Source organism: Aristolochia californica, unplaced genomic scaffold (assembly GCF_029961685.1).
Source record: "Aristolochia californica isolate CCGP_79_NKW_82.1479 unplaced genomic scaffold, dmAriCali1.0.hap1 SCAF_11, whole genome shotgun sequence".
In the NCBI taxonomy this organism is placed as follows: Eukaryota; Viridiplantae; Streptophyta; class Magnoliopsida; order Piperales; family Aristolochiaceae; genus Aristolochia; species Aristolochia californica.
The window spans coordinates 33,269,238-33,289,499 of record NW_027181782.1 but is presented as its reverse complement, the minus strand read 5'-3'; the positions used below and the strand labels follow the sequence as shown (position 1 = coordinate 33,289,499).

General features: G+C 37.9%; 4 protein-coding genes across 5 annotated transcripts; all 4 read left to right on the top strand.

The window, feature by feature from the left end:
- The first annotated feature begins 1,245 nt into the window (after positions 1 to 1,245).
- On the top strand, positions 1,246 to 3,582 carry LOC137944877 (uncharacterized). The gene is made up of 4 exons (XM_068790663.1): positions 1,246 to 1,634; positions 2,733 to 2,835; positions 2,947 to 3,108; positions 3,208 to 3,582. Exons 1-4 carry the CDS (start codon positions 1,354 to 1,356, stop codon positions 3,373 to 3,375), a joined length of 714 nt encoding a protein of 237 aa, XP_068646764.1. The 5' UTR covers positions 1,246 to 1,353; the 3' UTR covers positions 3,376 to 3,582.
- Positions 3,583 to 3,934: 352 nt separating this feature from the next.
- Positions 3,935 to 5,863, top strand: LOC137944876 (uncharacterized). Its single transcript, XM_068790662.1, has 4 exons — positions 3,935 to 4,398; positions 4,935 to 5,037; positions 5,264 to 5,425; positions 5,518 to 5,863. Exons 1-4 carry the CDS (start codon positions 4,127 to 4,129, stop codon positions 5,656 to 5,658), a joined length of 678 nt encoding a protein of 225 aa, XP_068646763.1. The 5' UTR covers positions 3,935 to 4,126; the 3' UTR covers positions 5,659 to 5,863.
- A 2,329-nt stretch (positions 5,864 to 8,192) lies between these two features.
- On the top strand, positions 8,193 to 12,582 carry LOC137944874 (aspartyl protease family protein 1). 2 transcript variants are annotated; one of them, XM_068790660.1, is made up of 11 exons: positions 8,193 to 8,323; positions 8,469 to 8,719; positions 8,845 to 8,980; positions 10,198 to 10,430; positions 10,510 to 10,734; positions 10,852 to 10,987; positions 11,411 to 11,484; positions 11,559 to 11,658; positions 11,742 to 11,799; positions 11,961 to 12,032; positions 12,117 to 12,582. In XM_068790660.1, the coding sequence occupies exons 2-11, from the start codon at positions 8,583 to 8,585 to the stop codon at positions 12,359 to 12,361; spliced, it is 1,416 nt and encodes a 471-aa protein (XP_068646761.1). In that variant the 5' UTR covers positions 8,193 to 8,323; positions 8,469 to 8,582; the 3' UTR covers positions 12,362 to 12,582. The 2 variants fall into 2 exon arrangements, with proteins under 2 accessions (XP_068646761.1, XP_068646760.1); XM_068790659.1 differs by having other exon boundaries at positions 8,193 to 8,719.
- A 971-nt stretch (positions 12,583 to 13,553) lies between these two features.
- On the top strand, positions 13,554 to 19,171 carry LOC137944128 (translation initiation factor IF3-1, mitochondrial). Its single transcript, XM_068789663.1, has 9 exons — positions 13,554 to 13,690; positions 14,157 to 14,395; positions 14,484 to 14,574; positions 14,713 to 14,780; positions 14,916 to 15,014; positions 15,638 to 15,691; positions 17,042 to 17,110; positions 17,594 to 17,656; positions 17,757 to 19,171. The coding sequence occupies exons 2-9, from the start codon at positions 14,186 to 14,188 to the stop codon at positions 18,978 to 18,980; spliced, it is 1,878 nt and encodes a 625-aa protein (XP_068645764.1). The 5' UTR covers positions 13,554 to 13,690; positions 14,157 to 14,185; the 3' UTR covers positions 18,981 to 19,171.
- The last annotated feature ends 1,091 nt before the right edge of the window (positions 19,172 to 20,262 follow it).

Here is a 20,262-nt window from a genome sequence, read left to right as displayed (position 1 = left end):
GGCTAGGGTCGACTCAAACATAAGAAGGTTCGAACTCAACTCAATTTGATGTCACTCTTATGCCCAATTTTAAGTAGAGGTCATGCACAATTTTATGTAGAGGTAATGCCTAATTTTATGTAAAATGTATGTCCAATTTTATATACAATTTATTTAACATGTATTTTTTGAAAAGTTTTAAATGAATGTTGATGCTAGAGCTTGTCTCGATTTCAGCTCAAACTAGGTTACAATTATTGGGCTCGAGCTCGATAACAATTCCAGCCTCGAGCTCGAGTTCAAAATATTTAAATTAAATTTGGCTCAAACATAGTCAGGTTTGTGATCAAACTGCCATGATAATCAACTGCCACGATAAAGGATTCCACATAAAGCCCAAAAATTTCAACACTTTACTTTCCTACAATAAGATCTTAAAATGTGAAAACCGAAAGCATTTTTCTGCCTCTGAAATCTACATCTAGCTTATGTCTGACTCTGAAATCTACATCTAGCTTATGTCTGACTTTCTTCTCCTCAAGTTTGTTATACCCGAACACTTCTAAAATAGGATAGAAACAGCCAAACAGGCCTTCCACCAAAATGAAAACCAAGCAACTCTTATCTGAGAGTTAAGCTACCTTTTCAGTCCCAATATCTGATACCCAAAACCACGTTGAGAAGCTCTGAGACAGGAGAATATATAATACACAAGAAGAATAAGAAGAATAAATCCCCCCATTTTAGTTGAATCACCGCCAAGTGACGAACGCCGATATCTGTTCCCTAATTCCCGTTGAGAGAACGAAAGTGGAAAAAACAAAGTTGAAATCATTCGACCTCCCGTTTGCTAGTAGCTCTTGCTCAGAGTTCCCGATTCTTCAAATCCCACCTCCCTACTCCCAACTCTTTGGATCCCGGGCTGCTCGTTAAGTTAACAAGCCAGTTCGTAAGCTTTTGAATCAAACCATGGTTCGGTAAAACTGGGCTCGTTAACTTAAATGAACCTTATTTGAGTTCAAAATCCAAATAAATTGAACCGAACTCCAGCCGTTCACGAACCGGCTCAGTTCAATGGTCCGTAGGCCAACCCATCTTGGGTTTCAACCGGCTTTGAATTTGGCTGTATACAAAGAATTTTTTTTGTTATGCACGGTGCAGCATATCCCATTTCCAGATGATCACGGCCGTGCGTTATGAAACGGCTCATGATTTTCTTACCAAACAAAATACAGTCTTTTGTCGGATCGAGTGAGAAATTTCGATCGATCGATACGCCTACTTCACTCTACAAAACCTTCGGCTTTTCCAACAGAATCCAGTGCGCTACTCTTGTCTTCTTCTCTGTGTAACCAGCGCGAACGCTGGGAAACGATGACGACGAGGCAGAGCTTATCAGGATTGATGCTTCTTCTGATTTTATCCGTTTCTTCTCTGCACCTAATCGCTGCCCAGACCTCGATCCCCCCAAAGTACGACGGATTCGTGTACAAGGGTAAGGGTGCCCACGGGGGAGCTCTCTTGGATTCTATCATTGTCGAGGCCTTCTTTGATCCCGTTTGCCCTGACAGCAGAGACTCGTGGCCGCCGTTGAAGCAAGTTCTCAAATACTACTCTCATCGCATTTCGCTTATCGTTCACCCCTTTCCGTTGCCGTAAGAGCTCTGCATCTTTTGCTCTTGTTTGTTTTCGCTGGTTTATTGGCGTCTGCTCTGTAATGGGTGGTTTTGAGCTATGAAGCTCCGTTTTCTATTGAAATTGGGATTGGAATCTGTTCTTTTGGATGACCGAAGTTGGTTTGTTGAATAATGGAAGTTTGAATTGAGAATTTAAGTGAATTGCTAAAATAGTTCTCTGTATTTTTCATTTTTTTTCTTTTGTGTTTCAATTTGGTTTTCCTTAGTTTGCATTGCTGGTGCCTTTTTTATTTTATTGAGATGCCCAGGGGATCGTTTTACATGACATTAGAAAGAGCGAACCCTTGAATTTTTCAACAACATTAGGCTGTTCTTCGCGGTGGAGACTGGTCCAAGTTTTTATGTTCTTGTCCCAGTTTAGAAACCGACCATCGTATGTAAATGGAGTTTGATTTGATTTTGTCTTATTTCTTTGTCCTGCCCCATCTAAACGTTTCTGCAATATTGGATTTACTTTTTTTTGCTTGCTTTTCTGCTTGTCTTCAATTTATGAGCAATTTCAATTCAAGGTCATTATGTTGATCAACTTTCTTCAGAACATTCCTAACTACTGCAATCGTTTGGGGAACACATATATATCCATATTGAGTGACTGGATTGATTTCTGATAATAGATAGTTTAGTCATTTTCCTTTTCATGGACAAATTGTCCTGCCCTTCTCTCATTTGAGCTTGTTCAGTGGAACTGGTGCCTGTATGACCTAATTTGAGAGACCATTTTCAATGAAAAGTTTAAGAAGGAAATCTTCCTGTATTTGCTAGATTTTGTGGTCCTGTTTTCACAAAGTTTTTGGGGAGTTAACAGCACCTTATCAAGGAGATCATGTTTGGCTTCTCTTCTAACTCGAGAAAATTTAGCATCAAACCAAGTTCTCATCGTCCATCTTCTCTCTTTCTTTTCTAGTTTATATTGAAATCCTGCAAGTGAAACAGGATGAGTTACTTTGTTCTGCTATCCCTCTAAAGAAAGTCTGATTGACTTTGTTCTGCTACCCCTCAAGTGAATCAGTCTGAATGACTTCATTTTGTTGATTACTCACACTCTTGAAAATGCAGTTACCATGATAATGCCTTTGTTTCTTCCCGTGCTCTCCATATTGCGAACAAGCTGAACGCATCCACTACATATCCTTTGTTGGAAAAGTTCTTCAAGCATCAGGTTGGAAGTGTTTCAATATTGAAATCATCTTTATTTTTTCTGATTATTTCTGTTGCATTACATTGATGGTTCTCCAATGTCTCTAATCTCAGTTGCTATGCATGCAAACAGGAGAAATTTTACAATAAGCCAACCCACAATATATCTAGAGCCTCTGTAGTTTCCCTTATATCGAAATTCATGACCAAGGTTTTGGGAAACTCTTCCTTACCTGACATCGAGTCTGGTTTCCTAGACACCAAAACCGATCATGCGACTCGGGTCTCCTTCAAGGTGAGGAAGAAATTTATCTCAACTTCATTATCATTACCTCATTACCTCATTACTATCATGCTTATAGGTGTATTTAACTCATTGGATTATCTATGGCAGTATGGTTGCTCTCGTGGGGTGATAGGTACACCTTTCTTCTTCGTAAATGGATTTCCGCTGCCCGATGCTGGATCTGCCCTTGGTTATAACAAATGGAGAAGTATCATCGATCCCCTGGTGAATGATAATACAGAGATGACAAAGGAGCCGTTTCACTTCTTGTTATGAGTTATAATTCCTATAGCAACAAACTCAGCTTTTGTCTCTGAATTGTCAGTTTAGAATATTAGAACCAGTTGCTTATTTTCAGAACCAGTAATTAGTCAATTGTATCCACTCTCTTTTGCTTTGGAGAATGAGATGCAAATCTGATGGCAGTTGAAAGTTGTTTTGAACTTGTGAATTGCCAATAACTCCTGTTGAAATCCAGGATTATGAAGGGCATTCATTCATGAATCTTCTTGCCGTCTTTTATTTGGACAAGAGGGAAGGGGTGGAGCTCTCTGTCAACGAGGAGAGGCTCATGAAAGGAGGGATTGTGGCAGGTCTCTACGCACCTCTCTCGTTGAATTTCCGAATAGGAGAGGGGTTCCCTTCCCTATTGTTAAGAGTAAGAGGAAAAATTAAAGAAGATTTATGTATAAATTAATTAAAAGACAAGAATAATTTATGTATAAATTAAATTTATGATGTATATAGATTTGGAATCCACTCCAAACTGGCAGAATCTAAGCAGGCCGTCTATTCGCTTAATTATATTTTGAATCTGGAGTTGAGAGATGAATTTGGACTGTTACTGAGGAAAATTCATACATCCTTTCATCGGCTTCACTGAGCGCACATGAAACGGGCAAATATCAATCCAGCGCCTCAAATTCCGCAAAAGTCACCTTAGGCGGCGCTTATCTCTCATTCTCTTCGGAAGATATTTACCTCCAACTCGTCTTCTCTGTTTCTGTGAGTGAGGGGGGAAGAAAAGATGGGGACGTGGAGCTTCATGGAATTGATTCTTCTGGTGATCGTTTCTGGGTCTTTGTTGATCGAAGCGCAGGCGCCAATTCCACCCAAGTATGATGGTTTCGTGTATGGAGGAGGGAAGGAACGAGGTTTCACTGATTCGATTGTCATCGAAGCGTTCTATGATCCTCTGTGCCCCTTCAGCAGAGACTCGTGGCCGCCGTTGAAGAAGACCATCAAACACTACTCTCGTTCTCATGCGGTTACGCTTATCGTTCATCCCTTCCCCTTACCGTGAGCACTCCCTCTCCTGCTCTTCCCCTTTTTCTTTCTCATCTGTGTGCTACTGATTTTGGGACCGTGTCAATTTTGTGGTTTCTGGGTCGCACCATTTTCGCTTTTTCAAGAGGGCATTGTGAAGATAAATTTGTGTTTTCTTGTTCATTGAAAAACCCATGGTACTGTAATTTCGTCAAGTTTTCCCATGGTTTCCATATTTATTGTTTATTTCGTCTTGTTTCTATGTTGTGCAGGATGGAGATTACCTTTGTCGTTTCCGATCTTAGTTTAGGAACCAGTAAAACTTCAATTTCTCTGTACAGAGCAACTGTTATTTCTCTTTTTTCTTTCTTGTGCTTTTTCTCTTTCATAGACGATCCATATCAATTCTTTGCAAGATTATACAAGCAATTCTGTGCAGCTCATGAGTGGTCTCATTAAAAAAACTTCTGCCTTTCTGGCAATTCTAATCCGGCCAGCATTTCTGTTTTCTCTTTCATAAGTTTGATACTGTTTTTGGTGCTAATCCTACGCATTTGTGGAAACTGCAGTTACCATGATAACGCGTTTGTTGCTTCCCGGGCTCTCCATATTGCCAACAACTTGAATTCATCAACAACATACCATCTGCTCGAATTGTTCTTCAAGCATCAGGTCCTACTTCCCTTACATGTTTCATTCTGCAAGTTCCATATTTCTTCAGTGTGCAGAAAATGGTGTGTGCTAATAAGATTTTGATCCTTTCATTACTGCAGAGTAATCCAACCTTCTTTTCTTCTCTGAACAGTTTCAGGAATTTCATATTTTGTTAAGGCTTAACATTCTTTTTTCCATTTAACAAATTCAGTTCATACTAACCCCATTGAGCATCCATAACCAGGAGAGATTTTACCACAAACCAACACGCCTACTGTCCAGAGCTTCCATTGTTTCCCACATAGCAAAATTCATGACCCGAGCACTCGGGAACTCTTCCCTGCCAGACATTGAATCTGCTTTCGAAGACAGTAAAACTGATCAACAAACACGCATCTCCTTCAAGGTAAGAAACAGCAGTAGCTCGATGAGTTCTTTACCTGTTGTCTCCATTTGCTTCAATAAATTCTACTCACCACACGGATTCTCTATTTGCAGTACTCTTGTTCAAGGAGTGTAATAGGGACACCCACCTTCTTTGTAAATGGATTTCCAGCGCCTGATGATGGCTCAGACTTTGATTATAAGAAATGGAAAAGCATCATTGATCCCCTTTTGTCAGCAAATGGAGATCAGTAGAAGAACCAGTCTCACATCCTAAGACTCTTCTGAATGACGTACCCTTGCCTGTTCGGCTACTTTAATATTTTGATGGATTTGATGAAATAATTCTTGGTGAAATAATTAATGGTGGGATAGTGTTCTAAAAAATCTTTATCTTTGTCGGGGACATCTATGATGTTAACTTTAAGGCAAAATCTATGTTAATTGAGGAAGGCAAACTTCAATGTAAGGCTGAACAGTGCGAGTTCGGCTCGATCAATCCCGAACTCAAACCGAATTCGAGTTCTGAGTTGCGTTCGTTTAGTTACACGAGCTGAGTTCGACCAAGCCTTGGTTCAAAGATAGATAACCAGAAACGCCATTTTCGTAGTTTTTGCAGTTTTGTACCTGATCACGCCTCTAATAACAATATCTAACTAATGACATTGTAATATCAGTATAGGTAGTCAAAGAAGGGCAGAGTTTCAACTTTCAAAGCAGTAAGAAAGTGGAAATTTTAGCAAACTCCAAAGCAGATGAGTAAAACCTCATCCGTGTTCTTCTTCCTCCCAACCTCCTGCTGCTTTCTTTCCTTCCAATTCCTTCGTCCTTCATCTTTCATACCTTTCCCCTGATCCGTCTTCTCTTCTTCAGACATCAGTCCTTTTTACCTATCCACTGTCTCGGCCTTTTGCACTAATTTTCTTTCCAATTTCGCCACCATCTAATCAAATTTCTCGTGGGTATCCAAGATATGCACTGCTTGGCAATGCAGGGCAACCTCGTTCGCTGGTTCAGACAAATGAAGCACTGTTCGATTCTGAACGGCTGCAGCAGTGTTTGCCCAAAGCCTCGTCGTCTCAGCCCCACCTCGCCGGAGTTTCTCAACCCCATCCGGAGCAAACACACGTATAACCACCTTCCTCTCTTTCTCTCAGTTTCTCATCTCTTATATATCAACGAATGACTTGTCGTGTTACTGTGACTGAGATTAACTCACGTCTTCTTCCCTGTGATCTTAGTCACTCGAACGATGAGTCCAGTAGCGAAGTCTTGGGAATGATCAGGACATGCAAGGTTAGAACTCTTTATGGATTATACTGTGCAGTGCAATTATCTGAAATTATTTCTGTTCCATTGGCTTTAACCAATTCATCTTCTCGGTCATGCATGCACTCTCGAGCATAATTATAGCTCAATGTAGCTGTATCCTCCATTTCCAGCTTCTGCTGCAAGAATTTACTCAGCAAAATTCTACACAGTGTCAGCTTATACGCCTGTATTTTCCCAATTTACCGCATCTGGGTTCTGATAAATTAGTATATACGTAACGACGTTGAATTGATCCTTTCCAATCACATAAAATAGTGGATAAGAAAATTAGTGCAGAGTCGTATGATCAGAAAAATACCGACTTGATAATAGATTTATAACTGGACTGTCTTTTTGGGATGATCTTAACCTAACTCTATTAATAATTAGATCCCATTTCTTAATTCTTAATTGAAGTTGCAGCAAATCGTTAGTGATTGAAGCTTTCAAAACCCAGAATTTGCTGTACTGTTTGGTTGGATTTATAATATAACACCCAAGCTATGAGACAGAACAGGTGGTTGAGATGTTCGACTTGGATATATGAAAACACCGATCACATCTGAGTCAAACGAATCAATCGGTTATTGTTCATTCATGTATAGAACGACACAACAGGTTTCTATAATCAATCCATTTGGCTCGACTTCACTTTCTGCTTTTCCATCAGCAACGCCCCCCATTTTTCTATTCGACGAAGAGTAAGAATAGATTAAAAACATGATTTTGTTTCATGCAGACCAGTGACGAGGGATCTAGGGAGTTGACGAGGACGGGATGCTCCCCGTCGTGCTACTGTAGATCACCGCCGCTGCTACTTTGACCTTGCCTTGAGTTCGGACACAGTTCAACTCGGTCCCCTCGAGCAATGCGAACGGGCCGGGTTAAACTGAAAATCTGAAAAGCATAAAGCGAACCAAATGAGACGCCACGGCTTCCTCCAAAAGTTGACAAATCTCAGTTGCCTCGCGATTTCTTTTTATATCTTATTGGTTAGTTGCAAGTCCTTTTCGCCACCGTCAGCTCGTCTTCTCCTCCCGAACACCCTTTCCACCCATCCGATCCGTTGATTTCTTGTTTCATCGGCTGATTTTTCAGTTACTTTAAATCAACGGCTGTGGTTTCGCTCCTCGCCGCAATCAGCTCCATAAAGCCAAGGCTTACTCCGCTCAAAGTTCAACCTACGTGTCAATTTTGCGGTAATTCAGCTTTCTACGCGGCAAAATTTTGGTCAAAATTGTGCTGCCGGACTCAATCCAACGGTCAAGATCATTAGAAGGACTATTAAGTGGGTCCCGCTGTCTGCTCGTTTTCGCCTTTGTCGACGTCTGGGTGCTCTCCCCATTGAAGGAAGACTTTGAGGTCTTCCACAAATGAGCCGTTTGCCGACCTGTAGAGAGAGAAAGTATAAACTTTGAAAAACCAATAGAAGAGAGAGAAGTGGGACCCACGGGAACGTTCTCTGTTACGTCGTTGGTGTGAAGAGCTAGTGAGGAAGAAGGAGAGACGTCGACGACGAGGAGTACGTAACGAACGAGCACTCTCTTCCTTGTCCTCTCCTCCGTTTTAACTCCTCGAGTCCTCACCTGGACTTCATTTGCTTGGCTGGGTAAGGAGAGGATCTGGGTCTCCCGGATGCATTTTAGTTCCGGGTTAGTGCGGATTCTGGCGTTTGTCTAGCCATGAGTTCTCGCAGTGAGATTTTCTATGTGCTTCTACTGGCTTTTGTCACACTTGGGTTGTTGGATTTGCAGAAATGCTATGCGAAAACTTTCTCCTTCGATATCCATCACCGCTTCTCTGATCCCGTCAAGAAATGGTTGGCTGCCAGAGCCTATCAGGGAGTCGTGCCCCGGGATTGGCCTGAAATGGGCACCGTTGATTACTATGCGGCGTTGGCCCACCGTGACAGGACTTTTCGAGGTCGTGGACTGGCGGACGACCCCGATCGCACGCTTACCTTCTCTGATGGGAACCAGACGGTTAAATTAGCCTCGTTGGGATTGTATGTTTCTCGTTATTCTGTTTTCGGTTTAGGGTTTTTAGAATTGGGACTCCTCTATTTCGACAATATGGGTCTATTCCCTTTTATTTAATCTTACCGGTTCTTTGTTTCTTTTGGAAACTCAGTTTGCATTACACGGTCGTCTCGTTGGGGACGCCGAATGTGACCTTCCTGGTAGCGCTTGATACTGGCAGTGATTTGTTTTGGGTACCCTGCGACTGTATCAGCTGTGCACCAACTTCTTCTTCACGTTACTCATATGTGAGGTTTCTGGCCTCTTCACATCTCACTTGAACAATTTCCCTTTTTCTGAATTACGGGTTCTCTATATGGGAAAAGTTTGTCTCTGCCCTTATCAATGCGATCGAGGGAGAGAGAAGACCATGACTTTTGCTTGTTAATTTATATTTGTACTTTTCATTTTCTCCTCGTGTGCGAATAAAATTATTTGAAAAGTAACAAAAGCCTGTGAAGAGCACTTTGCTGGACACAGATATTTATTTGTTTCTAGGAAAAATAAAACATTTTTGAAAGAAATGCTTGGGAAGGCTGGTGGCTTTAATAAGATCCTAAAAATGAAGTATTCTTCTTCATATTTATCACTCTATGGCTTTCACTTTGATGTTTTTTTTTTAGGTTAAGTCTTATTCCTTTCTTTATTTTCTTTGGAGAGGCAAAATTGGTAATCTGTGAAGGATACCTTGGCCATGCTTTTGGTAATGATTCTCTCTGTAGTTTAGGGGTTATTCCTTTCGTAAGTTTTTTTTTTTTTTGAAATGGGTTCCCCAAAAATTATTGCTCTTCTGGCAACCACCCGCTTATAGTTTATCAGACTTACTTTAATTGTCTATCAGCTGATGCATGTCATGTTTGGGGTTTTCTTAATGCGACATTGTGGTTCAATTATACTGCTGTTTGTGGTGTCTTTTGTGCGAGTAGAACCAATATTCAGAAGAAAAAAAAATATTTTAAAGAAAGTCAAAATCTGTTGTATAGCAGCCTGTAGATTGATGCAATCTGCTGGGTCACTAACTCTGCTTCAAAATGGTTTCTCACTCACCTGGAGAACTCAAGAGATATTGCAAGCAGCACCATTAACTTGTAGTCTACAAAACTGGTGCTGCCAGACTGCATGATTTTCTGGCTGTATTTTACATTTCATAGGTTTAGGGTTTACAGCAACTATAAAATCAAGCAACATCTTGCATAATTAGGTCAGCTGTGAGAATAGGTTGGTCTTTCAACTGGAGATTTTAGGTTCTTTATTAGGCTTTTCTTTTTAATTTTAGATGAAAATAAGGTACTCTGCATATTTTTGGTCCTCATCTGATTTAAGTATGGGAAAATGAAATAGAGACTTTGTGATTTTTTAGGTATTCTAACATTCTGTGGGATTTTTTAGAAAGTGAATCACCAGTTTGGTCTTTCTGATTTCAAATTTAATGACTTAGCCATGTGAATTATCTTTCTGTGAACAGAATCTGGAATTCAGCATTTACAGCCCCAATTCATCTAGTACAAGTTCAAGAGTCTCCTGCAATAACAGTTTATGCGAGGGCAAAAGTAAATGTGTTGATTCACGGGGTTGCCCCTACAATATTGCTTATGTTTCAGCAGATACATCATCTTCTGGTTTTTTAGTAAAAGATGTTATGTATCTGACACCTGAAGATGGTAAACACGATATTGTTGCGGCACAAATCACATTTGGGTGGGTTTCTTTACATTATTTCCTGCTGCATGTTATCTTTAAGGACTTTAGTCTGCATACTAATTTGGTTTTTGTGCAGTTGTGGACAAGTTCAAACTGGGTCATTTCTGGGTGCTGCAGCTCCAAATGGGCTGTTTGGTCTTGGTATGGAGAAGATATCTGTCCCTAGTGTCTTGTCAGCTGCAGGCCTCACACCAAATTCCTTCTCCATGTGCTTTGGACATGATGACATTGGAAGAATTACATTTGGAGACAAAGGTAGTCCAGATCAAGATGAGACTCCATTCAACCTTAGACAGTTTCAGTGAGTGTTTGCGACTTTCATTTAGTTTGTGTTTGTTTTGACTGCATATTGGACTCATCTTCTAGCGTGGTCCAAGGATAGGATTAGTTAGTAATCTGACCTCTGTGAATTTACCAGCTCAACATACAATGTTACTGTCACTGGAATCCGTGTTGGAGGAAGTCTCATTGATACAAGTTTCCATTCTATTATTGACTCGGGTACCTCATTCACATACTTGGCAGATCCGGCCTACACCCTTCTTTCTGAGAGTGTAAGTCTACTTCTATAAAAGAATGGAAAAACTTTCCTGGAGCATCTGTGCTTATTTATACGAAATAATGTGTAGAAGTGTAGGATTGTAAGTTTGTATACCTGGCCATGTAGCTTTTTAATGGACAACCTAGGAACAAGAGGACCATGTGATAATTAAAAGGTCCTTTGCATAATATAGAGGCCAGTTAGTTAATTTCTTAGAAGAAAGCAAGTAGTCTGTTACTTCTGAAGATCCTAAATCCTAGTAACTGCAATTTTTTATACATGGTCCATCTTCTACTATACATAAGCTGTATCCTATTTCAACAATCTAGTTTGACAGTCACAGGGCAGACAACCACTTGGAAGCTACCCATTTACCTTGATATTTCTTCATATTGTCTAAGAACTACCCACTGTATCCTGTTTACTCTTTTTACAGTTCCAGTCACAAGTGCTTGATACCCGCCGCCCATCTGATGAGAGGATACCTTTTGAATATTGTTACTCCATGAGGTGACTTACGGTGACAATTGATTCAGTATTTTTGCTGTCTCCACTTACTGAAGTTGCTTAATCTTAATGTGCAGTTCTAATCAGAATACAAGTTTGATACCCCGTCTTAGTCTCACAATGAAGGGTGGGGCTGCGTATTCCGTATACGATCCAATCATTGTTATTTCCATTCAGGTATATCCTCATTTATATCGGAACTCAGAATAATCTAATGTTATTGGCCATAGAAATAATTCATTTTATTTGTAATTTTGCAGAGTGAACTTCTGTATTGCTTGGCCATCGTCAAGAGTCGTGATATAAGTATCATTGGACGTAAGTTTCACTTCTCTTGTAACGTTTTGTGTAATATAGTGTTGTTCTTCACAACCCACTCTAAAATTCCATCATCATCAATGATAGTTTGTGCTGTTAATCAACACCATTCAGTGTCTTATGTTAGTGAGATCCTGACAGTACTTGGCGTCTGCATGCAGAGAATTTCATGACAGGGAACCGAATTGTATTTGATCGGGAAAAAATGGTCTTGGGATGGAAACAGTCTGATTGTAAGTGTGCTTCTTTTCTTTCAGTCTTCCTCCTTGTATGGTTAAGAACTTCCTGAATTGAAGTTGATAGCTGTGGCAACCCAGGTTACTCTTCTGAAGATTCAAGCAATACCCTTCCGATAAACCCGCATAAAAACACTACAGCGGAACCTCCGTCGGTTCCCATCGGCCCAGGTAAATACAGTCCAGAAGCCACAAAAGAGACGGGCAATCGTGGAACTCAAGGCTCCGTCGTCCCTCTTGCCAACCATTCACCTCTATCTATATCTCGTCTCAGTCAAGCTAAAATCTTCTTGATGCTTTGTATATTTTATTTAGCTATTCTTTGATCATTCTTTTTTTTTCCAGATGAAGTAGGTTTTGGTCACCCACTTGCCATTGTTTTATATCACAGTTCATAGATTATACAATGTTCGATTTACAGGTCATCTTCTCTGCATTTTCATTTCTCCGGCATTCCTGTAAACTAATTTTTTTTTTCTGCGTAATGTCAAATTATATCACTGGATGTATGAACGACATGATAAATAATTTTAATGCATCGATTGAAACATGGATTGTTAGATGTATGCAGGGAATTTAAAACCAAATTGGCCAGTTCAACTGGACTTGATCTCTTGTCCGATTAGGGTCTTGTAAAATCCGAAAATGAATCAAAATCGAATTGACCAGACTGGATTTATTCGTTCAATCGATGGTTAATTCAATCATCCATTGAGCAAGGTCAGTAATCCTTGGGTGACACAGAATGAAGACTCCACACCATAATCGAAGTGGAAGTACTCTTTTCTGAGTTTGGAGTTGGAGTGATCATGAAATCGAAGCTCTTCATTCTGATAGATCCTGGTTTAATTAATTTATGTATAATAAAATAAAATAGTTTATTTCAATAAATTTTTAATTTGAACTAAATGTCCGATTCAATAGAGATCAAATGCTTGCTTTTACTGTTTAAAACTTTTATCTTTTAATTATAAATAATTACATACATTTTTTCATATATTTTATTTTTTATATTTTTTAATATTTAAATAAGTTTACCCGAATCCGAACAGGTCCAGTGTTTACTAGGGCTAGTACTTAGTAGAATCAAGCTCGAACTTGGACAAGTTTGATCTTAGTTTGATATTAACTTCAAGTTCAAGCTTGAGTTCAGTGTTGAACCCTGAAAGGGCTGAACGATTTATTATCTTTGAAGTTTGAGATAAATAAGAGTAGTCATCAACCGACATAGAATTGACAAGAGTAATTAGAGTTTCGTACGAAAATTTACGTTAACTAGTCGGTACACAAGCTAATTGTCAAGTGTAAAATATTTTTAGTTTGATTTGTTACACTTAAATGAGTCTTGTTCAGCTTGAATCGAGTTTAAGTAAAAACTAAATTTAACCGAGTTCTTTCCAGCTCAGCTGGAGTAGCTTGCAACTCGGTTAGGCTCATGGTGCGGATCAACCCGTTCAACAACAGGTTTAAGTTTTACCCGACCCAACGCATCGTCCCCTAGCTCGCATGCCCGCATGCCCTTCTCCTCCTGCTCTCTTCTGTAGCTCCCGCGATCCTCCCTGGAATCTTCGTGGACGATCTGGTAGTTCTTTCGCGCGCTGTAATCAACGTATTTGCTTGCAGGAACTGTGCCTTTTTCTATCGCTGGTGATTGGGTGAGTTTACTGTCTCCTGAAATCAGATTCCCTGTTTTTCGGGATCATCTAAGTTCGAATTTTTATTTACGTTTCGGAACATTACCTAGTAAAGCCTTAGGTATGTTAGTGGGAGGATTGTGCTTGTCGAGCTGATACTGAGTCTTTAATGCCTAACATCTCTCTCTTGTGGTGCTGGTATAGATAGAGACGGGGAGTGCTAGATGTCATCTTTTTCTAGCATTTTTAGGTGGAGGAGGCATTTTAGTGGTTCGAAACATTGACTGTGTATTGGTTTTCTTTTTTCTCCCAAATGCTGGACGCAACTGTTTACTTTTTTGTTCCGATGATTGTTTATGATTCTTTCATAAGGGGTTGTAGTTATTTTCCTTTTCTTGGAATATCTACAACTTTGAAGTCTTAGTTAGAGGTGATTGATTTTTTAGATTTCAATTTTTCTGATTTTGGATCCCCACCCACTGTGTAGGATGCAGCTGTTTTAGGGATCCAACCAGGATGGTTCTCTGCTATCGTGTTCGCCCAGAGAGATTAAAGTGCTTGTCTAATCATGTCAAAAGATGGTATTCTCAGACGTCTCGAATTACTTCAAGTGGTTACATCTCCGCAGATAGGAGAACTGGGTTTCCAGAGAATCCTGGTTTATTCATTCACCATAGGCCAAATGCAAACTATGTAACCATCAGATCATTTGCAGCTCCTATACAGGTAGTTCATAATTCTGCTGCAAATTTGTACTTCTGATCAGTTCGGAAGCTACTTCCCTGCAGATAACCCTGGATCAATTTGCTTGCAGGCCAAGCCAAAAGCAGAAGCTAAGGACTCGCAAGGACCACGACTTAATAATGCTATCACTGCTCCCAAAGTTAGGCTCGTTGTTGATGAAGGTAAAGCACTCTTTTCTGGTGGGGGGTATGTCTTTTCTAGTTCTTCTACTAGATGTAGTTTATTGTGAGTAATTTTTGTGCCATGACAGAGTTAACATTCCTTCAAGCACATGCAAATTTTTATCCCTCTATTTGCAGGACACTGTATCGTCTCAAGGCGTGAAGCTTTAGAGCGTGCAAAGTACCTCAAGCTGGATTTAGTTGAGGTTAGCTCTTTAGATTGTAGATTATAACTTTCTGGTGCTCGAACTGTTTAAAATGTTTCCACCTTTGTAAAATTGTAGTCATGGTAAATCTTCATTTTCTTTAGATAACAAGACCTTAGCTTTTCAATCCTACAGGTTCAACAACATGCAGATCCTCCTGTTTGTAAGATCATGGACTTCCATAAAGAGAAGTACAAACAACAGCTAAAAGAAAAGGATCGCTCAAAAAGCAAGGTAAGTTCAAAGCCAGACACTTTATGGATGTTAAAATACCGGTCTAGGGGTATTGTGGTCATTTTTCACATTACATTTTTGTCTTATAGTATAGCTATTAGATAGACAATGTTTTACTTTATCACTGATTCAATTTAGACATGTATTTTAGGAGTTATGTATTTTTTGAGTATTGAGTGTATTTTTGTCCTTTTATAAAATTTCACTTAAAACCCTGATTATAAAAGAGGAGGACGTGCCCTTCTGGCACTGTCTCCAAGGCAGCAAGACTTCTGTTCATCCGGGCCACTTTTTCTCCTTTTTTTCCTCTATTTTCTCCCCAAATCACATATTTTTCAATAGAAATGGAGGTCATGCTATGATATTATTTTTGGGAGAATCTTGTGTCTCTTATTTCGAAAATGATAGGTACATAGTTTTTACAATTAGTTTTTCTTTTACATTTTACTCATGGTTACTACCATCCCCTTCAATACAAAAGTTGATGATTTTCAGTACTTCAGTCTGCAAATGTCTATTTGACACTGTGGAAGTATAACGAAGCACTCAGGAATTAACCAACCTTTGGGTTTTCTGAGTCTAAACATTATGAAAAGTTACTAAATGTTAAATTTTTTGTGCAGTCAGAAGCAACTCTTCGCAAGGATGTCAAAGAAGTTCGTTTTACTGGGAAAATCGTGAGTTCTTGTTTCATATCATCTGATTTTTTATATATATCAACTGAATTTTTTATTGTTCATTTGTCATAATTCCAGTCATTTGGATATTAGTCACACTTCCTTTGATGTTTTACTCATGTATATCTCTGATATCTGTTTTACGCCATCAACCAAAAAGATATATTACATATAATATTACAATATGAGTAACTCAGCTCCGTCAACCTGAGACATGGTTAAAAGTGTTCACGGAGCATATTGTTTCTGTTTCGGGGGGGGGTTGCTGTGTGTGTTCTCTTTTGACAAAATAGAGGAGAAATTAAGAAAACTCACAGTACACTTACAAAGAACAGGAAAAAGAGAAAGAGAATGCAGGGGATTGGAGCAAAACTTTGACTCATTAACGAAAAAAGTCAAAATCTTATTTATGTGTTTGCATCCTTATTGTCCTTAAGGTTTGGTTGCATCCATTCTTTGACATCAACTTGTTGCATTTAGATGTTTAGAGAACAGAACCTTCCATGAAACTCATTGATCATTTCAGCTCTCGGGCTCCATTTAGTTGATCTCTACTTCACTGAAGAATTCCAGCTAATCTGACACTAACACCCAAATTTTAATCATGGACCATAAGTGTTTTCACTTAAGTTTCTCTTCTCCTTTTGGTCATTGCAACTCCTGAAGCAAGATTTTCGTCTTCCTTCATGGGCTTATATAATATTTGAACAAATTCCCTTTGCCTCTAATTATTGAAGGTAAATTGGTGGTCATCATGAGCTAGTTTTCTTGGAAAAAAGCCTCCTATGGCGATTTCTTCAGATTTTTATGATATCACAGACCTTTGACAATTGAGTGTGCCCAAACCACCAAAAGCACAATTATTGTAGCTGATGTTTTGTTAATGCTTGTAGGTTTTTTATTTAATGACCTTTATGGACCATTAAGTGGGCTCACACCTCCACAGGTGCTATCAACTTAGCTGACTTTTTGGCTAATGCCAGTTTTTGCCTACTAATGTCGTGTATACCTTTCCCATCCTTGGCTTTCCTCCATTCTCTCATTGTTAGTTTTCACTCTACTTCTCTCCTTTAGAGAGCTTTATAGTCTATTTGGCATCTGCTTTTCTTCTCAATGTAAATCTCATTTCTCATAGTTTCCAAAAAAAACAAACAAAAAGGCACTTTCACTTATGACTAAGTTTACAAAGTCATATAATCAAGCTGACATCTCTCTCTCAAGTTTTTACTCGACGTCACTACCCTAATGATCATTATGCTTCTTCTATTCTGATTCTATGCGATGTTACTACTAATTTGTTTTGCTCAAAGAAACAAAAAGGACAAATTTCACAGCTGCTCACCTTCTCAGGAACAAAAGGATCTTCAAATGAAAGCAAATATGGTCAAAAGATTGATGGAACGTGGTTATCGGGTGAAGGTATTTACCCATTTATGGAGGAATCCTCTTCTCTATCTTTGTTCTTTTGGTTCTAATATAAGGCCTAAAAACAAACTACAGTTTATTTTTTAAGTCAGATGGTGTATAGCATCTGAAATCAACTAAGGTTTTCAGGGGATAGAACAAGTATTAAGAAAATTAACTTTAGCTATCTTTATGAAACTTTTTTTCAGCTATTGTGGCTTTCTATTATTCACATTTGAGGTGCATTTAAAATTGAAAATTAGTTCCACCAGAGGAACATACATTCTCATTTGCTGTTGGAGCTCTTTGTTTTCCAATCTGCTACTTTGACGGGATGCTACAATAATATATTCGGAATCCACTGTGACTCAGCAGGATAGTTATTCTATCAACCCACAGCAAAGTTAGGCAACGATGCAAATATTTCATATATCAGCGAAGAACTGTATTATTTTTTTCTCTTTTTATTTGTGTGATTCTAGATATTTTTGTCAACAGTGTGTGGCCATGGGCAAAGAAGAGGAAGATTTGGGGGGCCAGCTATCACGTCTATCAGTTCTGGTAGCTGCCATTATCTTCTTTTTCTTTCTAGTTCTCAATATTTGTTTCCAACTACCTAGTGTTTCCTAGCTCAGAGGCCTTTTATCTGTTTGTCTTACAGATAGAAGATGTTGCTTATGTGGAGAGTGCCCCAAGGGTGGAAAGAAGACAAGCTTTTGCTGTAGTCAGACATATCAAGTATGGTGCCCCAAAGAAGAATCCTGGGAAAAAGGCCATTGGTACCATAGGTTCCACAAAAACTGTGTTGAAGTCCACTGACACATCAACCATTACATTTAGTAAGATTTCTGTTAAAGACGGAGTAGATTCCAATATGGAAGATGATGATCTTTCAGACCAAGAAGTAGTTGAAGAGACACAAGTGGAAAATGACAATGTGGACGAAGTCATGGCCCATTCTTCTGATACTACAATCAGCCTTGAAATGGAAAAGTCTAAAGACTCAGAACAGTTTTTCAGTGAACAGAAAACCTGGTCAGCTTTTGGTGCTGACAGTTCTGGTGATATATTTGATTTCAATGACAATGATAAAACTTTGTCTGCAAAGGAAGTGAACCTTTCACTTTTAGAAGGGACAGATGTTACAAAAGTGCTACAACAGAAGCCTCCAGTTGCATCGAAGGTAAATGATGAGGGGAACCGAGTTGCCAACTACAGAAGTGTGATTAACGCACAGCAACATGTGGAGTTCCGAGAACCAACCTTTGAGTCAGTTCTACCTAACATCAAACAGACAAAATCAGTCGAGAGACTGACTAGGTCTGTTGAGAGAGTCAATATAGGGGCTGAAACAAAGTTGGGCACTGGTTCTGTGAGTTCATCTTTCAGCAATTTGAAGCCACCCCCTCAGGAGGAAGCTCTGAAGAACGTAGACCAAAAACAAGGGCCTAACGTCAAACAGACAAAATCAGTCGAGAGACTGACTCGGTCAGTTGACAGAATCAATATAAGGGCTGAAACAAAGTTGGGCACTGATTCTGTGAGTTCGTCTTTAAGAAATTTGAAGCCACCCCCTCAGGTGGAAGCTCAGAAGAACGTCGACCCAAAACAAGGACAGCCATTATCAAGCTATGGCATCTTTAGTAATCCAAAAACTGCAAGAGATCTAAGAGCCTCTAGGGAGGCTAACAATGGTAGACAACAGAACCCAGTAAACTTGCCTAGTCCCAATTTGGGTGGACCTGGCCTTAATAAGAATTTGCTGAAACCAGATGCTGAGAACAAACAGCAGGAGGCAGAAAAGAGCAAACAAGGGGGTTGGGGTGTATTTAGCACTCCCAGTGAGCCTAGGAGTTCTGACAGTTCAACCAAGGCTCAAAGATGATTTTAACATTCTTCTTTTGCCTCTACTTTCTTGTTAACCTCTTATGCAGCCACAGTAGAGGATGTGGAAATTTTTGCATAGGAAATTAATTTTTACTTGTTTTAGTGAATGAAAGCAAGTGGCTTTAGTGCACTTTGAAAGTGAATTACTTAATCAAAGTAAAATTGAAAGTGAATTATTTTTTTGTGTTAGTGGATGCAATGAAAAAGAAGTAATTTTTGTGTTAGTGTAAAGTGGAAAGTTTGTAAATTATTTATTAATAAAATAAATAAATAAAGTTTATTTTAATAAGATATTTTTGTTTATTTTTTATTAATAAGTTATAAATTTGAAGTTGTCTGAGTTAATAAATAATTAAGAAATAAAATATTTTTATTTATTTAAATTAAATATATCCAAATATTTAATTAAATTGTTATTTTTTAATATCTAAATTCTCAGTCTTAAAATATTAATTAAATATTATATTAAAAACCATAAATTTAAGTAAATAAAAACGATGGTACTTTATTATTCAAAATTATTTTTATAGATTTAATTTTATAAGATAGTTTTATATAACTAAACTAAAAAAAAATTAACTTTTGTTAAAATTAATAAATAATTTAAAATTGTTTATTTAATTAAGTATATAAAAATAACATGATTAAAAAATATTTAATTTTATAATTTTTAAATGTTAAGAAATGATTACTTTTATAATATCTAAATTCTAATTCTTAAAATAGTCATTAAATATAATATTAAAAATAAGAAATTTATATAAATAAAAAGGGTATTTTATTACATAAAATTACTTTAGTAGATTTCACTTTTATTTTATATAGTTTTATTTGACTAAACAAAAATAAAATTTTAATTTTTTTTAAAATAATGTTTTAATTAAATATTTAATTAAATAAATACAAAAAGTATTAAATAAATACTTATTTATATAATATCCAAATACTTAAATCAAATTGTTAGTTTTGTAATATCTATGTTCTCACTCTTAAATTAGAAATTAAATATAATAATAAAATCATGAATTTATATAAATAAAAAAGTGTATTTTATTATATAAAATTACTTTGATTGATTTAATTTTATAAGATAATTTTATTTTAGTATTCTGTTAATAAACTAAGATAATTTTTAACTTATAAGAAATAATAAATAATTAAAAATTTAAATTATGATTTTTTTATTTAATTAAATGTATAAAATAAAAATACTTAAGCAAATGCATAATTTTATAATATCCAAATGAATGAGTAAGAAGGTGGAATGAGCAGAACAAGAG

What these genes read in the sequence shown, in the direction of transcription:
- LOC137944877 (XM_068790663.1), top strand. Translation starts at nt 1,354, where the DNA reads ATGACGACGAGGCAGAGCTTATCAGGATTGATGCTTCTTCTGATTTTA. An exon ending in GTTCACCCCTTTCCGTTGCC is followed by an intron (nt 1,635 to 2,732) that starts GTAAGAGCTCTG and finishes TTGAAAATGCAG; the next exon opens with TTACCATGATAATGCCTTTG. An exon ending in AAAAGTTCTTCAAGCATCAG is followed by an intron (nt 2,836 to 2,946) that starts GTTGGAAGTGTT and finishes GCATGCAAACAG; the next exon opens with GAGAAATTTTACAATAAGCC.
- LOC137944876 (XM_068790662.1), top strand. Translation starts at nt 4,127, where the DNA reads ATGGGGACGTGGAGCTTCATGGAATTGATTCTTCTGGTGATCGTTTCT. An exon ending in GTTCATCCCTTCCCCTTACC is followed by an intron (nt 4,399 to 4,934) that starts GTGAGCACTCCC and finishes TGGAAACTGCAG; the next exon opens with TTACCATGATAACGCGTTTG. An exon ending in AAACACGCATCTCCTTCAAG is followed by an intron (nt 5,426 to 5,517) that starts GTAAGAAACAGC and finishes CTCTATTTGCAG; the next exon opens with TACTCTTGTTCAAGGAGTGT.
- LOC137944874 (XM_068790659.1), top strand. Translation starts at nt 8,397, where the DNA reads ATGAGTTCTCGCAGTGAGATTTTCTATGTGCTTCTACTGGCTTTTGTC. An exon ending in GAATATTGTTACTCCATGAG is followed by an intron (nt 11,485 to 11,558) that starts GTGACTTACGGT and finishes CTTAATGTGCAG; the next exon opens with TTCTAATCAGAATACAAGTT. An exon ending in GGGATGGAAACAGTCTGATT is followed by an intron (nt 12,033 to 12,116) that starts GTAAGTGTGCTT and finishes GTGGCAACCCAG; the next exon opens with GTTACTCTTCTGAAGATTCA.
- LOC137944128 (XM_068789663.1), top strand. Translation starts at nt 14,186, where the DNA reads ATGGTTCTCTGCTATCGTGTTCGCCCAGAGAGATTAAAGTGCTTGTCT. An exon ending in TAGGCTCGTTGTTGATGAAG is followed by an intron (nt 14,575 to 14,712) that starts GTAAAGCACTCT and finishes CTCTATTTGCAG; the next exon opens with GACACTGTATCGTCTCAAGG. An exon ending in TCAAGCTGGATTTAGTTGAG is followed by an intron (nt 14,781 to 14,915) that starts GTTAGCTCTTTA and finishes TCAATCCTACAG; the next exon opens with GTTCAACAACATGCAGATCC.